Source organism: Watersipora subatra, chromosome 11 (assembly GCF_963576615.1).
Source record: "Watersipora subatra chromosome 11, tzWatSuba1.1, whole genome shotgun sequence".
Taxonomy (NCBI): domain Eukaryota; kingdom Metazoa; phylum Bryozoa; class Gymnolaemata; order Cheilostomatida; family Watersiporidae; genus Watersipora; species Watersipora subatra.
In genome coordinates this window covers 6,707,065-6,733,135 of record NC_088718.1, presented here as the reverse complement: position 1 = coordinate 6,733,135, position 26,071 = coordinate 6,707,065, and the positions used below count along the sequence as shown (strand labels likewise).

Below are 26,071 nucleotides of genomic sequence, written 5' to 3'. Positions count from 1 at the left end.
TTGTTTTGCTTTATTGTAGACGCATAAAATATTTGTTATTAGATTTACTTCGCAGAATAGACTTTGCTGTCTAAAAAAATAAATAAGTCGTCGTAAATGAACGTCAAATATGTGTGTTCCCATCAACTTATTGTAGAATTACCACAATCATAGTCTATAAAACCAGTGAGATTAATCAGAGAAAGGAGAAAAGTTGTCGATGCAAACTAATAATATTACAGTTACGATACAAATTAAAAATTCAAGCCTAGTTTTTTCCTTTTTGCATGCCCAAAGGGGTGATTCTGGAAAGAATTTGGAATGATTTAGGTAATTTACCGTACTTTTCGGACTGTAAACCGCACCCCTATATGAGCCGCATCTGCTTTATTTTCCTGAAAACGATAATAAAATAATACATAGACCGCATCTTTGTATAGGCCTCAGAACTCAAGACGCCGCTTTTTAACACGGCAGCAACTTTGCTGTTTAAAACGGAACAGTGCCTAACGGCACTGTTTCGTATTAACCGACGCTTTTTAACCTAGTTCCTAACGGAACAGTATTGTTAGGCATTGTTTCGTTGCTTTTTTCACCGCTAGAGGCGCACTAACTGGAGATTCTGGTTAAGGCGCCCTAGCGGGAAAAAAAAAGCCACAGATTAGCAGCACCCTTATATAAGCCGCATGGCTCAAATTATCAGAAAAAAGTAGTGGCTAATAGTCCGAAAAGTACGGTACATGTATTTTACTTTTCGTATAAATCCGTTCGTATTAATCCGTTCGTGAATCCTTACAACGTATACATTCCTGGAACGGATTATTTACGTTGTAGGAGCACCTACTGTATACATATATATGATATACATGTTTATACATGTATATGTATGATATACATTTATATATATACTTGTATTTACATATTCATGTAATTGACATATTTTACAAAAGTTATATATTTACATAGTTTAATCTAGAAAATTTGAAAATTCATGAAGGCTGCTGCACATTTTATTTCTTAGATTTACCTAGATGCATATGTGGTTTTTTATCTTTGGTTTGCAACAATGTATGCCCTCTGTACTGTAAAACCATGTTTTCTCCATGGTTGGTTTCGCGTCTCCTGTGTTACCTGCATTTTTGGTACCTCTAAATAGATGTTACTTTTATATTTTGCAACTGCATTTTTCTTCTATGATTTACACTGACGAATTCTATCAGATTTATTAGGTTCAGATTTTCGTGTTACCCATTATGTCTATTTGCTTATAGTGTATGTTTTGGTGCTTTTGCATCAGTTTACATTTATCATTTATACACATTTATTTTATGCGACTGTCACTGTAACATCTGTTTTGCAATTGTCACAGTACACATCTATGTTCTGCCTCTGGTATACAGTTTAATTCAGGTGAATTTTTAGGCCCTTCCCTCGTTGCCACTTTTTGCTGTTAAGGACCTATAAAAAATATTTATGTCTTTAGTTGGCAGGTTTTGTGGAGGCACCCCTGGCATATGATGCAATCTGGGCATTGAGTTTTGCCCTTAATAAGACCATAGGAGATTTGAAAATTAAAGGCCTGTCTTTGGAGGATTTCACCTACCAAGACTCTGTTACCAAGGACACCATCCTGGACAACCTTAACAAAACTGACTTTGAAGGTGTCTCGGTAAGTATGCAGGACCACCAGCTATTTACTTGAGACATTTGTAGCTAGTTGGTCCGTTGTCATTACAGTGGACCCCCGGATTGTGGCGTCCCTGTTTTACGGTTTTTTCGCCTTACGATGTGTAACACAGTTTTTCCAGCCCCTTGTTACAGCATTTTCCTCGCCATGCGATGTCAACAAAAATATCTCTTGAAATTCAAATTTGGCGGCCATTCCGCTGCATACGTCGGAGTCAACAAGATGCCGATATGCTATTTGTCAAAATCCCTCCCACAACGCCTGGAAGAGATACGATGTTTTCTCTCTCAGCTCAGCGTTCTTCATGTTTCGTGTATTTAATTCATTTTAATGTTTACTATAATATTTATTATAAACTTTGGGTTACTAAGGCTAATATATTTTGTTACTAATTTTTAATGTGTGCAGTACATATATAAAATTTGGATGTTTTGTTACCGGGGTGTTTGCATTACATAGTTACTATGGGTTCCTATGACCCTCTATACGACATTTTCGCCTTGCAATCTCAACACCAGAACAAACTATGGCGGGGGTCCACTGTATATGATTGGTCGCATTTATCCCACGACCAAACACGGGCGAAGTGATTGTTAGGGAGATTTATGATAAATGCATATGTGCACACAACTCACAAAGTTATTCATCAACACCGTCGCAAACCCTTGTACCGAAATCTCATCAACAAATTTAACCATTTTTGAATGGAGTCGTTTAAGTATAATAATGATACAAAATACATATAAACCTTTTTTAAATATGTTACCAAGTCGTTATTATTTGTAGACAATATCCTAAACTTTACCCATCTGATCGGATTATACACAAGTAGACAGATTAATTCGGCCTAAAACAATAAAAAACTTGACAAGCTTTTTTAATCAAATTTAAGACGGTCTTAATTTTGCCGAGTTTTCTTGAAGTTTATGCGAAAGTTACCTCACTTTTCCTTGCTTCCGAAGGGCCATCGCTAAGCGGATGTTTGGTAAAAATCAAATTTCACTAAACCTTTAGAAAAGTCGTTGACAAAAATATTTTGCCGATGATGGTAATAACGACACCTATGAACTACTAAAAGTTGAGGTTTATGTTTATGGCTTGGAATAAAGTGATTTTCTAAAGAGATAACAACCGTTTCAGTAGCCGTTGGGCAAAAAACTGTTCGAGTTAACAAAGTTAAGGTCGATTTATCTAAAGCAATTTATCATTACGTTATCAATTACATTATCAATCTCTCGCATACTCTGACCCAGTCAGATCCCTCCATGAGCACTGCAATAGCTTCCCTTCATTGCAATAGCAGTCGTCACGTCTCTCCGTACGCTGTTTTACTGTTACGTTTTGTGAAGTGTACAAGTACAAAGTGCTTGTAACACTCTTCATCTTGTCTCCTTAATGTCTTTGACCCTCAAAATCGTCTAATGAAACTAAGAAAAAAAGGAAATTGATTACGATTAATAAAAGAGTGATTTTATTAGATATGATAAAGACAGGCAATCCATCGTATTTTTTGACGTCATCAAGTCGTTTGCACATGCGCTCATTCACGAAAAAGCCGCCATATTTGTAGAAAACGATTGGTTTTCTTTTATTTACTAGTACTTTTAAGTGTTGTTTTGATACCATAATTAAAAAATTGCAAACAAAAACATCGCTTTCAAATTATCACTGCAAAAGCTTCGTGTTTTTAACGATAACTTTGTCTATAAAGATGGCTGACCACGATAAAATGACGTCACGAAAATACGAAGGATAGCTTTGTGTCTGTGACAAGAAAATATGGGCTAAATGAATCTACCCTGTCGTTCGCTACATGAAGAAGGATGAGGCGAATGTCAGTAAAACTGCTTCGATATACTGCTAAATGGATTGTGACCTCATGGAATAAAGCAACAGAATTTGGCGGATGTTCACTTATCACGGGATGGTTCTGGTCACACTTAACCGCTATAAACTAAGGAATGCTGTCTTGCTGTTATTATTGCTGGCTATTATTTTTACAAAATACAATCGATGATATGTTCATCTTATCGTATATGTTATTCCTGTCACTCTCCTAGTGGAGGTACTGTCTGCAAATTGTCGATCTGTATACAGAAGGGTATGGCCCTATTTTTAGTTTTATGCGTTTTCTGATCAACAATTTGACGAGCAGTTAGTTGTCTCCAAGGTGTCACTTACCTTTCCTGTTTTGCCAAAAGGTTCTGTCAGTTTTTCGTATAAGGAGTGCTGTTCTAGCGTATGTCAGGCTATATGTTAGATAAGAGAAGGTATGTTAATTAAGAATTATAGGAGTTGTGTTATCATTTTAGTGAGAAGACAACTGTCATTCTTGTTTTTTAGTTGAAAGTCAACACGTGCAGCTTCACTTGAAAGGTGCTATCTAGATGCCTGATTGCCTATTTGTAGGCATTTACCAGCAAAATTATGATGAATTTTAAAGTTGAGTTTAAAATCAAGTTTTTTATTATATTTTTAATTAAATCTAACGATCTGCAAAGATTTAAGTTGTTTGTATTGATACCAGTCATAATTTTAATGAAAAAGAAAAGAATTCAACATTTTGCCATGGTGTTATTATACAGGGTCGGGTATCCTTCACTTCCACCGGCGACAGGATAGCTAAAATTCAGATCGAGCAGATGCAGAATGGGATCTACAGGAAGATAGGGGTGTACGACTATATGAGTGATGATCTCACTTGGCAAGATAACGACGATTGGGAAGGTGAGTCGAAACCTGCAGCTCACAAGTACTATGAAGGTGTCAGCAATCTCAAGTGCTGGAGTGATTAGCAGAAGGAAATACTTTCAAGTCTTGAAACCTGGACTAGACTCGCATCTGTGGTGCTTGCTGATGCTTCACATATTTTTGACTAGCTAGCACCCACTTTTCGCATAATACTACAATAATTTGGAAGTCATATGCCAAAGTATAGGACCGCCTACAATAGCCTAGTATTTCGGAAACATACATAACCAGTTGTAACTACAGTGCGACCTCGGGTTACGATGACCCTAATATACGATTTTTTTCGCCCTACGATGTAGAACACCATGATTTTTTGCTTCTCCGTACGAAATATTTTTCGCCATACGATATCAGCAAAAACATTTCTCGAAATTCAAATTTGGCAGTTGTTGTGCTAATTACGTCGGAATAACAATTATGCCGTTATACTATTCGCTGAAATCCCTCTAACAACAAATGAAAGAGATACGATGGTTGATCTCGCTCAGTTTGGCGTTATTAGTTATTGTGAAAACGAAACTTGAGCTTCGCCATACAATTCTAATTTGTTCCAGTCTTGGCATCGTAAGGCGAAAATGGCGTATAGAGGGATATAGAAACCCATAGTAATTATCTAAAGCAAACACCCCCTGCTAAAAAATCATCAAAATTTTACATAAGTACTCACACATATTAAAAATTAGTATACAAAATAATATGTTAACCTTAGTAACTATAGTTACCTACAGTAACTTTAACGTAGTTAGTGGTTGTGATCTGCAATAAAATGTAACATTACAATGTAGGCTATTATGTGCAGTACGTACCGTTGGGAGTTCTTACCTTGAAGACAGGCGTATAACATGAACGCTGAATCTAACTAAAATAAATTTAGCTTACTAAACACACACATACAGCTAAGTTTTAGTATGTATTTTGCTAAACTAATTTTCAACTTTGTCATTGGCTAAAATTTTATCACCTATCTGTTTCCAGTTTCGTTTTCGCTATAACCTACCATAAATAACGCTGAACTGAGAGAGCAAGCATCTTGTCTCTATCAGGCGTTTTGAGAGGGATTTCGGGTAATAACATATCAGCATCTTCGTTATTTCGATGTATTCAGTACGCTAACAGCCAAATTTTAATTTCGAGAGAAATCTCTGTTGATATCGCATGGCGAAAAAAATTTCGTATTGCGAGGACGAAAAAACATCGTGTGACAACGTAAGACAAAAAAATCATATAACAGGGTCATCGTAACTCAAGGGCACACTGTACTTGTAAGCTACTTGGTGGCCTGTTCAGTATTTTCATAATCACATACAAGCTGTAAGTACTTTAAATTGTCTCACTTTTTGTGTCTTCATTGTCATAGCGACAATATAACGATATAAATGAAGGCGTATTGCCAGGTTCTGGCTCTACCAACTCTGTCTCAGCAGTCATGAGCATTTCTCTCTCATTCTCTTTTTTTCTTGCAGATGATCACCCTCCTGCTGATAGAACCCTCATCATTGACAAACTCCGTAAAATATCTAAGCTGTTGCTTTACATTATGGTTGTTCTCTCATCTGTTGGAGTTATCTTCTCTGTTTCTGCTATCTTATTTAATATTTGCTCCCTCCGCTACAGGTGGGTGAACAGAACAAACACAGCTCAATTTATTATTTGTGTTACAAGTTATGCCTGACTTGTAAACGGTTTCAGGTGATGAGTTGTTTTTTCAACTTGCATCTTGTAGTGACTACTGAAGTTAGTTAAAAAATTTACCAATACCCTAGGACACTTATATTTCGCTAGTATTTAGTTTTGTGAGTAGCATACAGAGTAAAATTTTGTTGCAACTTAATTTCGCAGCTCTGATGAGTGCGAAAATATAATGATGTGAAAATAAATGCAGTGGAACAAACATAATTAGATTCCTCAGGTTCAGTTCTCCGATAAGAAAAAAATTTCAATTTGGGACTAGTTTGTAATTGAGAATCACAAGTAGAATGGTGTGGGTGAGATCGATAATGCTATTTGAATGCTTGCTGCCATTTCTTTCCTGGACTATCAATGAGCAGAGCTATTTAATTTCGCATTTTCGCTCGTTCGTTATTATAGTTTAGTTTCGCACAGGAAATTTTCGCGAGAGGATGACTCCGCGAAAACGCGAAAGTTAGATGACACGAATACATAAGTGTCCTAGGGTAGTTTCAAGCTTGTTTCTTTACTTAAACTTTATCGTATCTTAAACTATTTAAAACCCGAAATCTGAAAATTCTTTTAAATTAACTGAAATGAACTGAGTGTAAGTCTAAGCTAGCCTTAGGTCTAATGTTTAGTGAATGATCCACTTGAAGCCATATAAAAGCTAGTAGCTCTACATATATACCTGCCCAAAATGTATACTGTAAAACCTCTAATTGAATGCCACCTTTATTTGAGCTCCACCATATGAGAAGGGTTGAAAAATGGAGCGCCATGGCGGTCAACTAGAGTAGTCTGAGAACTGCTGCTTACGGTATATCCCTGCCAATAATGGTTAGCTCAGGCACTGCACTATAAGGAGTAGCCATATGTAGCCTCAAAGATTAGATGTAAACGGTTAATGTACAATATCTGATTGTTTTTCAGTACAAACTTTGGATAAGCTGTAGCATTTTAATATCTTATCATGCACTATTTAAAGCTACCATACATCCAGTTTGATAGGTGGGCCATTCATATCAAAGCTGTGACAGTGATAATCTTCTAAAGGTTTTCGCTACTAAGTGTACCATGATATGCATTTGCAAATCTTTTAGCATTGTGCGGAATTCTCTGCCATGTATGAACACCTTGATAGCCTGTGGCTGCATCATATGCTTAGCCTGTGTACCACTATTTGGTATAGATGGCGAGTGGGCCAGCGTTGAAAAGTACCCCACCTTTTGTCAGGTAAATCAATATATGCTGACATAAAATTTATTGAATGTACAAATTTTTTTTTAATTTTATTTCCGATGTTTAAAGCGTCATGGTGCTAAAGAAATCTTAAGGTAAGGAATAATTAGCCATACGATGTTAAATAAGAATTTAAATTTTAAGAAGTAACCCAATTGCGATGTGAAGTTCCAGAATGCCATTCCTTTTTTAACATTGTAAGATAAACGCTCATTTAGTATGATTCATTGTTCATAGCCAAAAGATTGCTTTAGCAGCATGGAACTTCAGGTAGCAAAGATAAAATGTTTTGAAAAATTTGTTCGTACATTGAATTTTAGTATAGCTCGACTGCGTGTATAGAGCACTTCTTTTAGCAGTAAGCGTTCTATATACAATCTAAATAAATCTCAAACACTGTCATTCAGTCTGTCCAGCTATAGCTATTAAAGTCTAGGAATGAAAGATCCGCTTTGTGCTGGATTTGATCTCAAAACCTTTCGTTGACCAGGCGATAACCTAACCAATTAAGCTACGCAATATGCAATGAATTTATTAGGCAATATGAGTCACTATGTCGGTTAAAATACGCATAGCACTTTGCAACATTACTGAAGCTTGCTCTTGAGACGGCTCCCAAGTTTAGCCATACAGATGGTAGCTTACTCAAATTAGCCATCGACAATGTGCCAGGATAATGGCAAGTTGCAGGCAACTATATTACCTACCACTGTTTATAAGCTGTTTTTAATACTCGTGCAGCGCCGGGAATTCTGCTATTATAACTATATATTTATCCTATATCTATATTTTAAATTTTTATATCAGCATTCTACGGTGATATAAAACTTTTTAGTAGCTTGTTGAATAAAGTTTTATTCTGTTTGTAAAAAAAATGTTGTTTGTTTCCTACCATTTTTTATGCATAATAAACATCTCTAATGTACCGCCTCTGTTGCTTCGTACAACAGCTATCATCTAGTTAAGTTATATTTTATAATCTTTTCTCTAATGGCATTGTACTAGTACCCTGGCAGTCCGGTATGCTGTAAGAGATCGTCATGTGTGCCGATAAAGCAGAGAATAGCTATCCGCACAATTATTCATCAACATTAGAAGGCATTCGAATGGCACGGGTGTTGCATGTCAGTCTACTAAGCTGGGTGTTGTGAGTTCGAATCCCGTATGAAGCAATCTTTTTTGCCCAATCTCTAACCGTAGCTTCAGATAGATGGACACGGCTTTTATTATAGTAAAGATAATTATGCAACTACTAGAGGTACTTTATATAATTCACACAAGTGCTTCTGAGTTTTACCTCCTTATTAAACAGGTGCGAACTTGGATGATAATGATAGGATTTACTCTCTCCTACGGTACCATGTTTGTGAAAGTCGTCTACAGCTGGCAAATATCAAAGATATCTAAAGAATCAAAAGCTTTCAAGAACGCTGCCGTGCAGCCTGACAGCGTAGAGCTGGTAAGTTAACTAATTACTAGGTTATTAGTATTAGTGTGGTTACGCATCACTAAGGTATGCAGGTCATGGTAATGACCTTTCAATGTGTATACTAGATGCTTCATCACAGCAGACTTCAGCGCGCACAAAGGCATATAGCCTGCCTGCCTAGTCTCATTTTCATATGCTACGATATATTGCCTAATTTTTACAAGCCGAGGAAACCATCTACTGTATTTTCAGGACTGTGAGTCACAACCACCATAAAATGCTTAGTAATGGAAAAGAAATCTTATGTAAGTCGCACTGGAGTATAAGTTACATATTTTGAAAATTTATTTTAAAATTCTAACACCAAGAACAGACAGTCATTTAAATTTTAAATGATAAACAATTTAAAAATATAATAGAAGCAACAACAGGCTGAATGGCTGCTTACGCTATCTAAAGCGGTTTAGTTTTACCACGACAATAACATGTAAAATGGTAGTAATGTGCCAATAATTTCAAAAATATTTTGCTTCAGATGTTAAGGCACACCTTCAGTCAAACTATAAAAAAACTGATTTATAGTATGGAAAATACAGTAATGAAATATATTTAATGGATCTCACCATGCCTTAAAGGTTGACTTGCAACAAAATTCACATTACAGTTATTTGGTATCAAAAGATTCACCATGTCTTACTCTGTTGTGTTGTAGGTGCCAAATATGTGGAAATGTGATTACAAGCTCTTAAAAACTCAAAAACGAAAAGCCGCCATAGATTGGAATCAGTTTATTTCTCTGACGTTGTCATTACATTTTGTTATTGTTTTGTCATGTGATGTTCTCACATGAATTGAAAGGCCAATAAAAGGCTCAATATAAAACTTCTCGTAGCACTAGTTTATGACCAACACTTCGGGTTATACCGAAGACCCCATATCAAATATAGATGTTCACTACTTTACAGCTTTGTTTCGGCTTGGTCTAATCGTCTAGTCGTAATCTGATCATGTGACCTATACTTCGCAAATAATTTCTGCAGCATTTTTTGATTATCACAGCTTCACAGGTAACCAACAGGCTCGTCATGTTTATCAGACAATGATATGTACTCCTTCGAGCTAAGGTTGAAAATTTAAACGATATTTTACGGTAGGTTATAGGATATCAGTGCTGAAAATGACAGCATTACAATGACAATAAAATAGACGCGTAAGAACAATAGACATGGATTTATTGAATGCGTGAAGTATATTTGTGAAAATATTTCGACGAATGAGGTTGCGTGAAAATGTAAACAGAAGCCATCTTGTACAACTATGACCCATTTGAGCCGTTTTGGCTGCGGTTAACTGTTCGTTTTTGAGCTTTTAAGAGCTTGTCTAATTTCTACATATTTTGCACCTATAACACAACAGAGTAAGACATGTTGAATCTTTTGATACCAAATAACTGTAATGTGAATTTTGTTGCAAGTAAACCTTTAACATTACTTTCATAGTGATGCTATTAAGACATTTCCTGGTCAAATTCAGTAACTTGCTTTATATTATATTTGCAGTTGATCCCTAAATGGAAGCCATACAGTTTGCTAGCTTCTCTCTTAGCCCTGGATCTTATAATACTAATTGTCTGGCAGAAGCTCGATCCACTCAAGCGCATAGTTGACAGCTTCCCTACAGAGTTGCCAGACGCATCTGTGCAAAGCGATATAAAATTTCAGCCTCTATTAGAGCGGTGTTCCTCTAAACACATGACAGCCTGGATTGGTAGGTCATTTACCTACTTTGCATCGATTGGCAGACTTTTATGGACAAGGTTTAAAAGCAAAATTAGATTGTAGCTGTTCAAAAGCAAAATTAGATTGTAGCTGTTCAAAAGCAAAATTAGATTGTAGCTGTTCAAAAGCAAAATTAGATTGTAGCTGTTCAAAAGCAAAATTAGATTGTAGCTGTTCAAAAGCAAAATTAGATTGTAGCTGATCAAAGGCAAAACTCACATCGTTGCAGTCTAGTTTTGGCTCGCCCTCTTGCCCTATGCATCTCTTGATAGCTTAGACTTATTACCTAATAAGTTCATTCCTGGCTATACACAAACCTATCTTGTAGGCCCTACATAATGATGATATTAATACAAATAAATTCATATAGGTAACTTGATAAACTGCAGTTTTCATTACTTATTTTCCCTAAATACAGCCAACAGCAAGGTTTTTTATGTACAACAGGTATGCAAATTGTTATTGATGACATCACATCGTTTTCAGTGATTAAACACATCTTTTGGTTTGTCCACTTTTTCCATACATTTTTTCAGATTGTAGAATAAAGCTAGATGAGGTCAAAGGTGATGGTCATGGTACATTGTAAAAATCTAGTAATTCATTTAACTTGAGGAGAAAGAATTAACTAGTAAAAGATTTTTGCTAGTCGATGATATGGAACCATCTCTCCCCTTCTTATTGCATGCATCTGATAATGTCTCCCGTTGCAGGCATAACATATGGCTATAAGGGCTTTCTTCTCATCGTCGGTCTTTTCTTAGCCTATGAGACACGAAATGTTAAGATTCGGGCTATCAATGACCTCAGGCTGTTAGCCATGGCAGTCTACAACATTGTGGTGAGTATCTCCTTTACAAAACTAAATATCAAGGACGATGAGTAAACACCAAACTTCACCTGAAAGTGCTCTTAGTGAATGTTGATGTAAAAACAGCTGATTGTTTACACTCTTGGAAGATTTTGATTCTTTAAATATCTTCGATATTTGCCAGCTGTAGACGACTTTTACAAAACATGGTGCCGTAGGAGAGAGTGAATCCGATCATTATTATCCCAGTTCGCAACAATTCAATAATAAAGTGACACTCAGACAGAAGAACTTACATGAATACGTTAACACTTTCAGCAAACTAAACTCAAAAATAGTTTGGATTACAATTCAAATGTTTCATATGTCGGCTTTGATAATAGAGATGCCTTAATTTTTGCCCAAAATTTGATGTCAATGTGATTTTTTGCAATCCATTTTTTATGTTTCTTACTACATGTAAAGATTTTATAGATTTTTATGCTAAATATTGTGAAATTCTTAAAAACTTCAGTTAAAAGTACATATGAACTGACTTTTGGATTTAAAAATTTATTTGGGTTGTTTGTAACTTGTTATTGAAAGTATAGCAGTCACTGAATATACACCTCAGTTGTAAAACTGATGCATTATGGGGGGTTAGTCTTTGGGAACAAGTGGAAGCGTTTTCCTTATCATCACACAGCATTCCTTGTTTAATTGACTCAGTGAGTCACAATTAGTGCTTTAGGCGTTCCTCGTATGCAGATCAGCATATGCAGTAGATCAGTATGTAGGTTGTATAAACATGAACACGCTGTTGTGAAATGTTTACTAAAAAACTAGAGAAGAGTAGAAAAGATACAGATGAACAAAGCTGAACAATATTTATCGTGGAAACATTTTGCAGTGCCCTCATTGTCTCAGTGCCCTCCTTGTCTCAGCGCCCTCCTTGTCTCAGTGATGTTTGTCTGCTTGTTTCCTAGCAACTGTAGAGTCAGTTTGGTATCTTCTGGTGGCTGGAAAATTGTAAACTGATGCCAATTTACAGTGAATCAGTCAAAAGCTTATGATGGCAAACGGAGTTGAGCTGATAATTAAAAGCATTAAGTAGATAGATATTAACATTATGTTAATTGGTTAATAAACCTGTTTAGAGCAAATTAGACCGTGAGACAAAAACATAGTTAAGTAAATTGTAAAGTAAAGTGTATTGAAAGACAAAGCTATTTTTGCATAACTCTGTTTTATAATGTAAATTGGCAAGGTGTTGGTTTCTGGTATAAGGTGTAGTGGATTTTTTATGGAAATAGAAATGTAACGGATGGTTAGGCAGATTGGAGAATCTTCTGTAGGTATCTTCCGGAAGGTACCATAAGTAGGAATCTTCTGGAAGGTATCATAAGTAAGAATCTTCCGGAAGGTACCATTAGTAGGAATCTTCTGGAAGGTATCATAAGTAAGAATCTTTCGGAAGGTATCATAAGTAAGAATCTTCCGGAAGGTACCATAAGTAGGAATCTTCCAGAAGGTACCATAAGTAGGAATCTTCCGGAAGGTATCATAAGTAGGAATCTTTCGGAAGGTACGATATGTAGGATACTTTCAGAAGGTACGATAAGTAGGAATCTTCCATAAAGTACCATACGTAGGAATCTTTTGGAAGGTACGATATGTAGGAATCTTCCAGAAGGTACCATAAGTAAGAATCTTCCGGAAGGTACCATAAGTAGAAATCTTTCAGATGGTACGATATGTAGGATTCTTCAGGAATGTACGATTGTTTCCTTTTGCTGCTTCAGGTACTGTGTTTGATAGCCGTTCCAGTTACACTCATCATTCCTAACCAGCACAACGCCAGGTTCGCTTTTGTCAGTGTGGCAACCATCATTAGTTGTGTTCTCACAGTTGCACTCTTATTCATTCCAAAGGTTAGTAAAAGATCTCCACAACTTCTTGTTTTGTCTTTCTGCTTAGAAAATTATCTATTCTTGCCCATTTTTTAAAGGTTAAAGATGGAGGTTTCATTTTTGATTTCCAAGCATCGTTATATGGCTGTTCATTGTAGCTACAGTCAGACATCTCTGTACGGTGATTCTAATATTTTCATAATATATACTGTTATTTGTTTTATTGGTTTTTTCATCAGAAATATATTTATATTACTTTCTGGATCACAGGCAAATCGTCACATATGAAATTAATATTCTGATATTTATTTTGTGTATTGAAATCATCTTATGTTGGAGCAAATATTCTTATGAAAACACAGGGTATCCTGTTCAATTTGTTACAGAGCCCCCAAAAAAAATACTGCAAGTATGTTGCATATAGCATTAAAAGTAATTTATATCAAACTATCTAAAAACCTGTATTGTGTGTAAAAAACCTGGAGTAAAAAGATTGTATACTTGTTAGTTCGTTTCAAAGACCTTCAGGGTCGGCTTGGTGATGAGTTGGTGCAGAGGTAGATAGGCATGAGTTTTGATTTCACAGGTCAACGCCGCTCAAAGCAAATTAGACGAAATAACGAATAGTAAAATTATGATTAGTGGAGATACACATAATGATAATAATAATGCGAAACTTCAATTTTATAAACTAACTTAGCATATATAATTCTATTATCTAACATTTTTTTGCATTAAAATTTTCACTAGTCTCATAAAGCTGTCAATGGTGTCGCAACTTTTAAAGCTAATTCAATGATTAGGGATGAGCTTACATAAGATTTTTAGTAGATTTTATCAGAAAGTATCAGTATTTTTCTATCATTAGCAACTGTTTTTGATGTTTAAAAAGATTTGATCACCAGATGTTTCTAGAATAAATGGAACAAACTCTATCACGATTAAAACACTTGAAAGAAAAATACATGCCAAATGATGTCATTAGTTGTTATCGTTGCTATAGTTGATATTGCGTACAAGTTGAAGCGTTACACGTCTCCATTCTCTCGGTCTCTTAATTCTTCGTTGTTTTGTGACGTCATTTTATCGTTGTCGGCCATCTTTATAGACAATTTTATCTTTAAAAACATAGCTTTTGCAATAAATGTTTGAAGATGATGCTTTTGTTTGCAATTTTTTTATAATAGTATCAAAGCAACACCAAAAAGTACTATTAAATGAAAGAAAAACGATCGTTTTCTACAAATATGGTGGCTTTTTCGTGAACGAGTGCATGTGCAAACATCAATAAAATGATGTTGTTAATTACATGCCAAAACAACAAAAAAGAAAACACTGATATTATTGAGCGAGTTGAACAAAGCATTTTAAAAGTTGGTAATCTAATAGTATTGCGGAGGTGTCAGGATAGTGAATTGAAGGTTGTACTAACAGAAAGTTCATAAAGCTCTGTAGCCTGAGAGTCACGAATTCTAGTTTAAATATTCTGACTCTGTTGTTATAAGTACTATACCAAGTACAGTGAAACTCGGATAAATCGCCCTCGGATATATCGAACACATGGTTAACTCAAATGGATTTGCTTGGTCCGTTCCCACGCAATGATAAATGGCTTTAGATAACTCGACCGAAACTCCATTAACTCGAACAGTTTTTTGCCAAACGGCTACCGAGACGGTTGTTACTATCGCTTTAGAATATCACTTTATTCCAAGCCATAGAGATAAACATCGACTTTTAGTAGTTCTTATGCCTCGTTATTACCAACATCAGCAAATATTTTCATTAACGACTTTTCTAAAGGTTTGCAAAAATCAAATTTTACCAAACATCCGCTCAGCGATAAGCCCTCCGAAAGCAAGAAAAGCGAGGTAAAATTTGGATAACTTTAAAGTAATATCGGCAAAATTGATAATGGGTTTTTAATAGTAGAGCAGTTTTGTAATAACTGACTTACTGCAAAATTGATCTTGGTTAAAACGCTCGGTAGAAAAATACGTATGTATTTTTTTTTAGTGTTTTAACCGCGATCAAGTTTTGCCAATTTTAATTTGAGAACGTTTTGGCAGTCACATCACCTAAAGCAACAAACAAATCTCAAGTGATAGAAAAATATCTATACTTTCTGATTAAAAATATTTAAAACTTCACACGAGAGACCCTTTAACTTGCAACAAGCAATCTATGCTTTTGATTTATATATAGTTTGTATATGTACATGTATCTACTGATAAATACGTGCACTTATGACTGTCCTGATACTTGAACGCTCTAATAACTCAAACACTTTTGCTCGGTCCCTTGAAGTTTGAGTTATCCGTGTTTCACTGTATATAGTATAATAATAATGATTCCAACACTAAATGGAAACATGAAATGTTTCCATTTAGTGTTGCAACGAAATGTTATGAAATGGAACATCATTTCATAACATTCCATTTCAAAATTTCTATCAACATCAATAGAAACGTAAAATTTTTCCACGATGTTGAAGTTTTCGTCATCTAGATCTGGTACCATCTCCAAGAATCGCATAAAAGCTTAAAAAGATTAATTGGTAATCAATTGTTTTCAAACAGTTTTTTAGTATTAATGTTTTAACGTTTTTTATGACTTGTCAAATAGAAAAAGGTTTTTATTGTCTAAGAATAAAGTAAGCCAATGTTTTTGAAACATGGGTTGTCTTCATAACAGATCGTGGGGCGATATGCCCATGCTCCAAGTTTTAACTTTACAGGCCCACCTCAAAATACACCAGCTCGTGTTCTGAGTCATCATAGCCACTATCTGTTGCCTGCTGGGCAGTTAGCCAACCCTCTTGTGTTGTTGATCACCATTGGATCACCAATAAGTAGAGCACCAATCACTAAGCGCCTATCATTTGTCTAGATGCTTCCTATACTCAGCAATCGGCTTGATATGGACGAAGAGGAAACGCAGAAAAGCCTTTTAAATCATGAGAATGAAAAGAGATATGATGAGTTGAAAAAGAAGAACGAACGGATAAAACAAGAAATTTCACAGGTATGCAAGAGATTCTAGAAGTCATCTGTTCTATGCCAGTTGCTTTTTCTAGTTGGCCGATGATGGTGCAAATCTACTGCTTGCCCGCCGAGGTTCCAATTATAATTTTTACTATAATAAGAGCCATGTCCGTCGTCATGCTAAGAGCGTTAGGAAATAAGATTGCCTCAACCAGAAATTGAATTCAGATATTCCATTTTGCATCCAAGCACACTTCCAACGGCATCACTTAACCCAACCACCTTGCAGCATCAAGGAATAATTGTGCGGACACTTATTACACCTGATGATCTCTCACGACGCGTGGGACTGCCAGCGTACTAGTTGTAATAAAAGTTCTATCAGTTTAATATTTTTAATGTTTGCCACTTGAACACAGACATTTTTAATTATAAATAGAGTTTATGCATCGCGATAGAAATCTTTTGGTTTCACGTTATTGGTTGAAAAATACAATACATGACTCTACATTGTATTTTATTTGAGGTCTAGTATTTCTAAGGGAAAGCGTTCTTTTAGCTTCTCAACTTTTATTGCTTGCTCTGTTTGAATCTTGACTGCAAATTTTTATCCGGCATGAAAAAGATTCACACCGCTTTTGTGAATATTGTGATAGTAGTCTGTAGTTTTCCGCAGTTACCTCCTCTTGAAATAGCTGTGCGAAAACAAAGTTACTAATAAAGTCATGGTGATTTCAGAATACCTAGTTATCATATACCATAGATGAAAGCTTTTATATCCCTTGATGGTAAATATTGTTGCAGTGGTATTAGGTGGCCATCAAGTACCACAGTGCAAATACATACAGGGAAAGGTTTACACCCATCAAATGGATTTAATATTGCTTAAATAAATGTCTCTTTGCTGGTGAATTTACAAACAGCAATTCTGGCCGTTTGATTAGTTTTACTATAAATTCATCAGTTTTATGAGGGTTTGTGGCAAGTAGGCCTATATTTTTCTCTGATATAGATGACTGATTTTACAGAAAGAGAACCAGATTCAGAAGCTGCACGCGGCTCTTCAAAGGAAGTACACAACTCAGTTAAGCAGTGAGGATCAGGGTACTTCTGACAGCGCTTTTTGTGAGGTACTAACTACATATCTGCTGACCAATCAGCTAATTGTCATGGCACCATCCCCAGGGAATGTCTTTACAATAGCAAATTCTCTTGTTAGCATCTTGAGCTTAGTCTGCTTTGATGCTGTTAGACTCCCTATGGAGTCTCGGTGCTAATCACATTGCTTGAGAGAACTAGAGAGGGGAGTGTAGTATCCTTTGTTATTAACAAATCAATATCATGGGCCTTGCGTGGTACACTAGCCATATGCTGCTTGTTCTCAATTCACTTTAGCAATCTGCAATTAGAAACGTCAATTCCTGTCAGGATTTATTTTGCTCTTTGCAAATGTTCAAGTGTTAAATAGCTTCTTGATGGTGTAGGGCAAGTATCTTCCAGTCGCCACATGTGTTATTCTGCGTCCTATGTACATTGCAGGACAACTCTAAGGAGCAGGAACCTTTGTAGCATGATGTCGTTTAAAAACACAGAACTGTTCCTGCAACTGTGAGATAGTTGGAGGGCGCAACTCATACAATTACCGAAAATTGTAACATTACCAACATTCCTGCTGTAATAAAGTTGGTTATGAATTCCACTGAATTCATTCAAGAATTCTGATTATCCAATTCGGAGATACTCTATTGTATGACACAAATTGCAAGCTTCTTTTATCATATTATTCCTTAGTCAATTGAATGGTTTTGCATTTTTATCTGTAGCTTAAAGTCATTTGTGTGGTATCATTTACGTATGTATTTTTATGGCAAAACTGTTTGTTGCATATTGTAAATAATTTTTTAGCCACATTTCAGTTTTCTGCACAACTATTCAAGGAATATCCTAGTATTACTGTGAGAGACAAGTTCCAATTCGTGCCATGATTGCTGCAACAGACACCCTAGAGCTATTCGGTGTACCAGCAGCCTTCATTTAGACATGCTTTGTTTGTGAGAAAAATAGGTATTGATTTGTATAATAGTCACTTTGTTTATTTAGTCGGTTGCAAAATATAATATCAACTGATGACATTACTGAAAATATAATACACAAGCAATATCAACAATCACAATTATGATTGAAACCAACTAAATTTCAGTTACTTAACTTCTAAACTTCAGACTAAAACAATCCAGGTGGAATCAATCTATGCAATATTTGAGCATTATAGGGTGTGACGGTGGTATGGTCTTCAAGCAGACAGAGCTTAGGCCTCCTCTTCTCCCTCTTCCTCCTCAAACTCTCCCTCCTCTTCAGCTGTGGCATCCTGGTACTGCTGGTACTCAGATACCAAGTCATTCATGTTGGACTCAGCCTCTGTGAACTCCATCTCATCCATACCCTCACCAGTGTACCAGTGGAGGAAGGCCTTTCGCCTGAACATGGCAGTGAACTGCTCACTAACACGCTTGAACAGCTCCTGGATGGCGGTGGAGTTACCAATGAAGGTGGCGCTCATCTTGAGACCTCTTGGTGGGATGTCACAGACGGCGGTCTTCACGTTGTTGGGGATCCACTCAACAAAGTAGCTGCTGTTCTTGTTCTGCACGTTCAACATCTGCTCATCAACCTCCTTCATGGACATGCGTCCTCGGAACATGGCAGCGACGGTCAGATATCGGCCGTGTCGTGGATCACAGGCAGCCATCATGTTCTTGGCATCGAACATTTGCTGGGTGAGCTCTGGAACAGTGAGGGCACGGTACTGCTGGCTACCTCTGCTGGTGAGTGGGGCGAAACCAGGCATGAAGAAGTGGAGTCGAGGGAATGGAACCATGTTGACAGCAAGTTTCCTCAAGTCAGCATTGAGCTGACCAGGGAACCGCAGACATGTGGTCACACCGGACATGGTAGCAGAGACAAGATGGTTGAGATCACCATAGGTTGGAGTGGTGAGTTTGAGGGTTCTGAAGCAGATGTCATATAGAGCTTCATTGTCAATACAGTAGGTCTCATCTGTGTTCTCAACAAGTTGATGGACGGAGAGGGTTGCGTTGTATGGTTCAACTACTGTGTCAGATACCTGAAATCAGTAGAGATATGTTTAATGATGGGAGGCAAGAGTAAGCATGAGTCATTTTTAGTTGCCAAGAAATCACTAGACTGATATTGAATATCGGAATTTAATCATCATTCAGAACTAGGAGGCCGTACAAAGTCCTTTCATAAAATGCTATGTCAACAACAAAGACGCCATTGTGCGTCATTTCAATAGCCAGCTTGGCAACCGCCAATGCGTTAACAAAACAATGTTACCTAGAGACAGCGAATCCAATAACTGGCAACCTTTAAAATGACAAGCAGATTGTTTTGAAACTACAGAGAACCACTAGTATAAAGTTCTTGTTACATAGATCTTACTTTTGGGGAAGGTACAACGGAGAATGTGTTCATGATTCTGTCTGGGTACTCCTCTCTGATCTTGGAGATGAGGAGTGTGCCCATACCGGAACCAGTACCTCCACCAAGGGAGTGTGTCAGTTGGAATCCTTGCAGACAATCACATGATTCAGCTTCTTTTCGGACAACATCTAGGACGGAATCTACCAACTCAGCACCCTCTGTGTAGTGGCCCTAAAATGTTAAGTCATTAGTTATATTATGAACAGCAACAATTAGGGGTAAAGGTACAAAACATGCAATGAATAGATAAAGCAAACTGAAACTAAATAATTACCTTGGCCCAGTTGTTTCCAGCACCGCTCTGTCCAAAGACGAAGTTGTCTGGTCTGAAGATCTGCCCAAATGGACCTGATCGGACAGAGTCCATAGTTCCAGGCTCCAAGTCGACAAGGACAGCACGGGGGACATACTTGCCACCTATGAATGGGTAAACAATCTATATAGTTTGATGCAGAGCTTACTTAGCAATGAACAATCCAAAAAATAATGGCACCAAGGGCGAGTACACGGTAGCACATTTTGTCATTTACAGATATGCTTACCAGTGGCTTCATTGTAGTAGACATTGATTCTCTCCAATTGGAGGTCGCTGTCGCCATGGTATGTACCAGTTGGGTCGATACCGTGCTCATCAGAGATAACTTCCCAGAACTGTACACGAGAAAAAGATAATTTATTTAAATCACACAAACAAAAGTGTTTGTTTAACGAATAATCTACCAATTATCTCGAACTTAACAGCTATTTAAAAAAGCTGATCCGAAATAAAATCATATATTGATAATAAGCAACAATATCGTCAAAACAGACGTTCATATGAAATGATTCATTTAGATAACATACCTTGGCACCAATTTGGTTACCGCACTGACCGGCTTGCAAATGAACGATTTCCCTCATTTTGATGTGTAAAAAGTTTTGCTACAAGTTTGATTTCGAATTACTCTTCTCTGCGTACCCACAACTCAATGACTCAAGCTGAGATAAAGCGCGGTTTATAACCTCCTTTTTTCCTGTTACCGCGCAACCGTCGGCATTGGAAACTTTCAAATCCCGCCTTAATACCCATATACGGTAACTTGCAGTGCCATATTTGAGCATCTCATGAATATTCAAATGATTGCAATAGCTGATTGGCTTAATTATCGGCCGTTGCCAACGAGGGTATCAACTGAATTCTCGACGCAAATATCTACAAAGTAAAACAACTCCAAAGCTATTTATCTGTTTTCTTTTTCAGTTGATATGTGGGTGTAATAACTTATGCTGAATGCTGACAGCCCGCGTTTAGGAACCATTTAAGCTTTTGACAGTTTCTCTTCCAATGCATTAGCTGTTTTAGTTGAACTTTAAAAATTAAAATGCCTCGTATAAAAAAAACCTGTGAAACTAGGTAGGTCCACAGCCTTAATGAGCAAGCAAGTGTGTAATGCAGTTGCCAAAATTAACTAGGCTAATGGCTAGCGGCATATGGGAAAATAATTTACTACCAAGAAGTGGTCTATTTCACTCTTTTCATTTCACTGCATGCTTGTAGGACAATGGCATGCACCTGAACTTTCATTTTCATGCTCACTCCCTTTAGCTATCTTCTTGGTATACACGCTGCACCATAAATCAATATGTTTAAAACTTTGCTTATATTGGTTATCAGTTTTTATCCAAGCAATGCAATAGATCAGATGTTTAGACATCAAGATTACTAATAAACATAGGAAAACAAAGTTAATTCTCACTGGGGGAATGAAATACCAATGGTATCAATACAATTAGTCAGGTGCGCAGAATAAGCTCGGTAAAAGCCAACCGAAGAGTCTAAATTGTGTTCAATCAATTTGCTGCGCTCCTGTGTTTTTGTTGCCAGATTTAAGACAGTATAACCTGTCTTGGGCTACATACTTTAGTGCAAAGGAATAAAACCAGACAAGCCCTCAGTAGCATAGCCACAGCACACATAAGGGTTTAAACCACAGTCTATTTTAGTAACAGAAGTTGTATTCTGTATTTCTTACTTTGCTGTCTGGCCTGATCACGCTAGCCATGATGCGTTCATTTTGAATTTGAAGTGCTAATCTATGCTTACTGAACTTGACGGGACTTTGATTTCACCAATTGTTTGGGGTTAAACGTAAGCCTATGTAGCTTAGCAACGCGTAAACAGTATGACATGTACGCATTTTAACTAAACAAAGCCTTTGAATGCAAACATAAACGAATGACGCTGACAGCGTTTGCTTAAAATTGTTCCGGCGATGTATTTCTAAGGTTACTAAACACATTCAAAATGGTTGGCTTTGACTTATGCAAAGTGAATTGCTAATTGCTTAGGTGGCTCGCTCTCGCTGGGCGGTCTTTATACAGTTTGCTGAATGAAGTCTGTACTCTAATATAGTAACACTAGCTGTGCTGTCCAGTGTTGCCTTAGTATTAAAAATCAGCTTATAAACAATGAGAGGTAATGAGAGTTGCCTGCCACTTGCTATTAGCCTGGCACATTGCCAATGGATAATTTGTGTAGGCTTACTAATAAGAGCTGCTTCTAATGACGTTTACGCATCTGCTCTTATTTGCTCCCATATTAATAGCGACATATATCGCATTATGAATACATCAAGCTCGTGTAGCTTAGTTGCTAAGACAATCGGACTAACCAAACGGAAAGTCTGAGATCAAATCTTCTGCGATACGGACTCTTATTCCAAGACTTTAATAGCTATAGCTGGACAAACACAAAATCACATACTTTAATAAATTTATATATAGATTATACTGTGTATTGGTATTTATAAATAGTTTACAGCCAAGTCTTTGGAAAGGCATTTGAAGAGGAGATAAGGGACATCATATCCCAGCCATACTGGCCTCTTCTATAAGATCGATGGAGATGTGCTGTTGCAAACATTTTAGCTGCCAACAAACTAATTGATGGAAGGGTGAAAATTGAGGATGCAATATTAACTACACATTTGAAAACATCACATAATACACAATTTGGTACTAAAAAGGGACATGTAACAGATGTTAATTAAAATGAACCCTCTCCTTTATTGCACCCCAAGCAACATTAGGTAATCTTGGCCAATGTGTTCTCTTTTTACGATATATTTTCATTGGTAAAGCTTGGTAGAATTCTTGCACATCACTATAACCCATCTTAGATGGAATTGTGATCATGATTATTTAGCATAGATAAGGAGGCAGCAAATGGAATAACTACTAACCACTGTCCATGCTCTAAGTTACCCAAGATTGGGAATGCTGAAGGCTTGTTGCAATTTGTGGGCTTTATGAAGGCCCAGGTGATGCTGGTATTTCATATGGTAGACTTTTTTATACCTGTCACACATTGCCCTAGCTATTTTTGAGAAATCTATTTATAGATTTCTCAAAGTTTGTGCGTAGTTCTAGCTATAGCTATTATAATCTTAGAATAAAGAATCCGTATCGCAGATTTGATCTCAGACCCTCCAGTCCAACACTACCAATTCTGTCACAACAGCTTGATTTCATTGGGCGATATGTCATCTTACAGGAGCAAATACTCCAATGCTCTCCACAAATCAGCCCTTAATACTAAGATTACTATAATTATCCAATGGCAGGCTAATAGTAAATGGCCAGCAGCTCTCATTGTTTACAATTGGATTTTGAAACCCTGGCAGCACAGCTGGAACCTAAATGTGCCACAGGCACGCTGAAAGCATAGAGCAGACAAATCCCATGCTCCCCCAAAATTTTTCATTTATGCACTTCAGATTGAAGATTCAGTCATGAAGAAGTTATGCTCACTTGTAGTATTACAACAAATTTCATGAGGCAGGGTATGACTACTCCTTGGAAATATTAAATAAATTCATGCATCCGATGTGTCACCGATAAAAATCTGCTGGATGGTGAGCGGAATCTGACCGCCTAATCGGCAGGGAACCAAGGTTGTATCTTGTCAATAGTTGAATGAACTTTGCATACATGCAAAGATAACTTGGATCTGCCTTAGTACACCTGGCAACGTTTTAATTCAATAACCCAACTTGGGATTGCCCACAGGGTAATTCTTAGAGATCCACTATGAATCATTAGAATTAGACAATTTACAACTGTGTACTGGGATTGTCATAATTGAGCCTAGTGACATTATTTTTCACCTTAGCACTACACCATTCTAATGTACTGAGTGTGCATTCCTTGAACAGTAACAGAGTGAGACCAATACCAAAATATATTGGCCACCTATGTAACCAGTTATATTAGAATCTGTCAAGTAACAGAATTGGAATACATACTAGACCACAATAATATATTTACATTAGTGTTTTTTTTTTAGAAAATACAAGCGTAATCAAGAGACAACATCCAGCTACGTTAGATTGCATCAAACATTTGTCAACTGCTGCCACATGAACTTGCACCATACACCTAATACGAACTAAAACACCACTAACACAACTTGAAGAGTATCCAGAAGTTCTGAATGAATTGCCAGGTACATTTATTATCAAGATCTCAACAGAATGTACATACAACAACATGAAGTCATTCTGGCCTCCACAGCATTTGTCATCGCCTACAACAATACAAAGCAGCTACAAAGAATCCATTTATCAAAATCAAAAAAGAAAACAAGCATAGATGCAAAGATCAGAACGAAGTATTTTCGACAGCTATGGCTCCCTACTGTATGATTAGAACCTTCCAACGCTGATAATAGGTAATCACTTCTTTGGCACAGATGACACCCATGAATCACTGTTAACTCACCCAGACTGGACTTCAGTCATCACCCTCTTCCTCCTCGTCATCATCGTGGATCTGGAAGTAGCGCAGCTCATATGTTTCCTTTGTGGTAGCAACAACTCTAAGATAATCTCTCAAATTGTTTTTCTTGAGGTATTTCTTGGTAAGATACTTGAGATACCTACAATGAATGCGAACAATGGTCATGCGAACAGAATAATATTCACATAAAATGATATAATTACAAGTACATTGTGTACTACAAGACTACACTAACCATGAACCATGTTTAATCTGACCGCAAAAAAACTGATAAGCGCTGTACATAAAATTGAATGAAACACGATTTCTTTGGGAAAAGGACACAAAATAAACTTTCTAAAAATCTGACTGTTCACAAATAACTATCATGTAAAAACTCTTTAAATATGAATTAACGAGCGCGATGGAAAAAATGCCTACAGAAGAACATTTAAAGTTGTGACTACGCATTCAAATCAAAACAGGATTAATGCAACTCGAACGCCTTGTTACTTTGTTTAATAAATGACATCAAGCAATTGCAACCAGATCAAGCGGTTACATAAAACAGTTAATGATCAAGAGTTAGTTAAAACCAGCAAGATAGTATTCAGATTTTACAAGACTACCGGCATTAATTGAACACTTGATTGGAAACGCTGCCAAAACATTTTAGTACATATTCGCGCCTTCAATACTACTTTTGTATAAAAACTGCTATTGGCCCTACTCATATTAACCCACCATGTAGTTTGTACTTGATAATTTCACAACTTGAGAAAATGGCATTTGAATAGCAAGGGGGATACTCGAGACCATATTGTTTAAATTTTATGAAAAAGGGCACTTTTGCAACTTGATGAATTATGTATGAACTTACCTTTTGGAAAAAGGGATTTCTGAGTTCACTGTTAACTTGCTTTTGGATCGCGTTATAGTTACTTTCTTCTCCATATTGTTAGTTTTGCCTTCTACTTTGATCCTTGCATTAAGGAACTTTTCCTGAAATTATGACAAACGCCACGGTCTCAGGGAAGGGTACCCTGACACCAGACTAGGGAAGATAGCCCTAATCAATTGGCTTTTAAAACCAATTCTACAGTTGAAACATGAAATCAATTAGCAGAGCGAAATAATGCAACCGACGTATTTTAATACTCACGAAATCGGCTACATCAAGAATATTGTCTTCGACAGGATGGGTGCAGTCAATAACAAACTTGAGACCCAATTTTTTCTTGCCACTTTGTCTACCCTTCTTAGGTGCAGTTTTACCCTTTGTGACCTACAATTCATCAACGTATTAACACGTACAACAGCTAACTGCATAAGACGATATACTAATTGCAGCATCATTTACAACGTTGTGAACATCAAACAAAATCTTTACCATCTATACGTAGTGCTCGGTACGCAAAGTCCAAAGGCATAATTTGTTATTAGATATATTTGTTAACCGTAAATTTTATACTTACTCCCGGCATGGTGGCTGTTTCAGAAAGGAAGTTGGCAACGAGATAGCTTTATTTATATGATATCAACTGTCACGAGAAACGCGAGAGCAGTAGTAATCTGTATTTCTTTTTATATTTTT

At 36.7% G+C, this 26,071-nt stretch overlaps 3 protein-coding genes across 3 annotated transcripts in view; 1 reads left to right on the top strand and 2 right to left on the bottom strand.

The window, feature by feature from the left end:
• The window catches only part of LOC137408901 (gamma-aminobutyric acid type B receptor subunit 1-like), a 34,747-nt gene extending 15,639 nt beyond the window's left edge, over positions 1–19,108 (top strand). The window contains exons 8-18 of the mRNA XM_068095523.1: positions 1,463–1,648; positions 4,252–4,393; positions 5,881–6,031; positions 7,189–7,321; positions 8,640–8,786; positions 10,316–10,523; positions 11,248–11,375; positions 13,127–13,255; positions 16,124–16,258; positions 17,247–17,348; positions 17,758–19,108. Coding sequence (XP_067951624.1) covers positions 1,463–1,648; positions 4,252–4,393; positions 5,881–6,031; positions 7,189–7,321; positions 8,640–8,786; positions 10,316–10,523; positions 11,248–11,375; positions 13,127–13,255; positions 16,124–16,258; positions 17,247–17,348; positions 17,758–17,787 — 1,491 coding nt within the window. The 3' untranslated portion in view covers positions 17,788–19,108. The remainder of the gene's footprint in view (positions 1–1,462; positions 1,649–4,251; positions 4,394–5,880; positions 6,032–7,188; positions 7,322–8,639; positions 8,787–10,315; positions 10,524–11,247; positions 11,376–13,126; positions 13,256–16,123; positions 16,259–17,246; positions 17,349–17,757) is intronic.
• On the bottom strand, positions 18,290–20,726 carry LOC137408902 (tubulin beta-4B chain). Its single transcript, XM_068095524.1, has 5 exons — positions 20,566–20,726; positions 20,265–20,373; positions 19,997–20,139; positions 19,681–19,893; positions 18,290–19,342 (listed from the first exon to the last, which is right to left on the bottom strand). Exons 1-5 carry the CDS (start codon positions 20,620–20,622, stop codon positions 18,527–18,529), a joined length of 1,338 nt encoding a protein of 445 aa, XP_067951625.1. The 5' UTR covers positions 20,623–20,726; the 3' UTR covers positions 18,290–18,526.
• Positions 20,727–23,949: 3,223 nt separating this feature from the next.
• LOC137408315 (large ribosomal subunit protein eL22-like) lies at positions 23,950–25,983 on the bottom strand. Its single transcript, XM_068094800.1, has 4 exons — positions 25,953–25,983; positions 25,640–25,762; positions 25,358–25,479; positions 23,950–24,637 (listed from the first exon to the last, which is right to left on the bottom strand). The coding sequence occupies exons 1-4, from the start codon at positions 25,959–25,961 to the stop codon at positions 24,493–24,495; spliced, it is 399 nt and encodes a 132-aa protein (XP_067950901.1). The 5' UTR covers positions 25,962–25,983; the 3' UTR covers positions 23,950–24,492.
• Between the last annotated feature and the right edge of the window lie 88 nt (positions 25,984–26,071).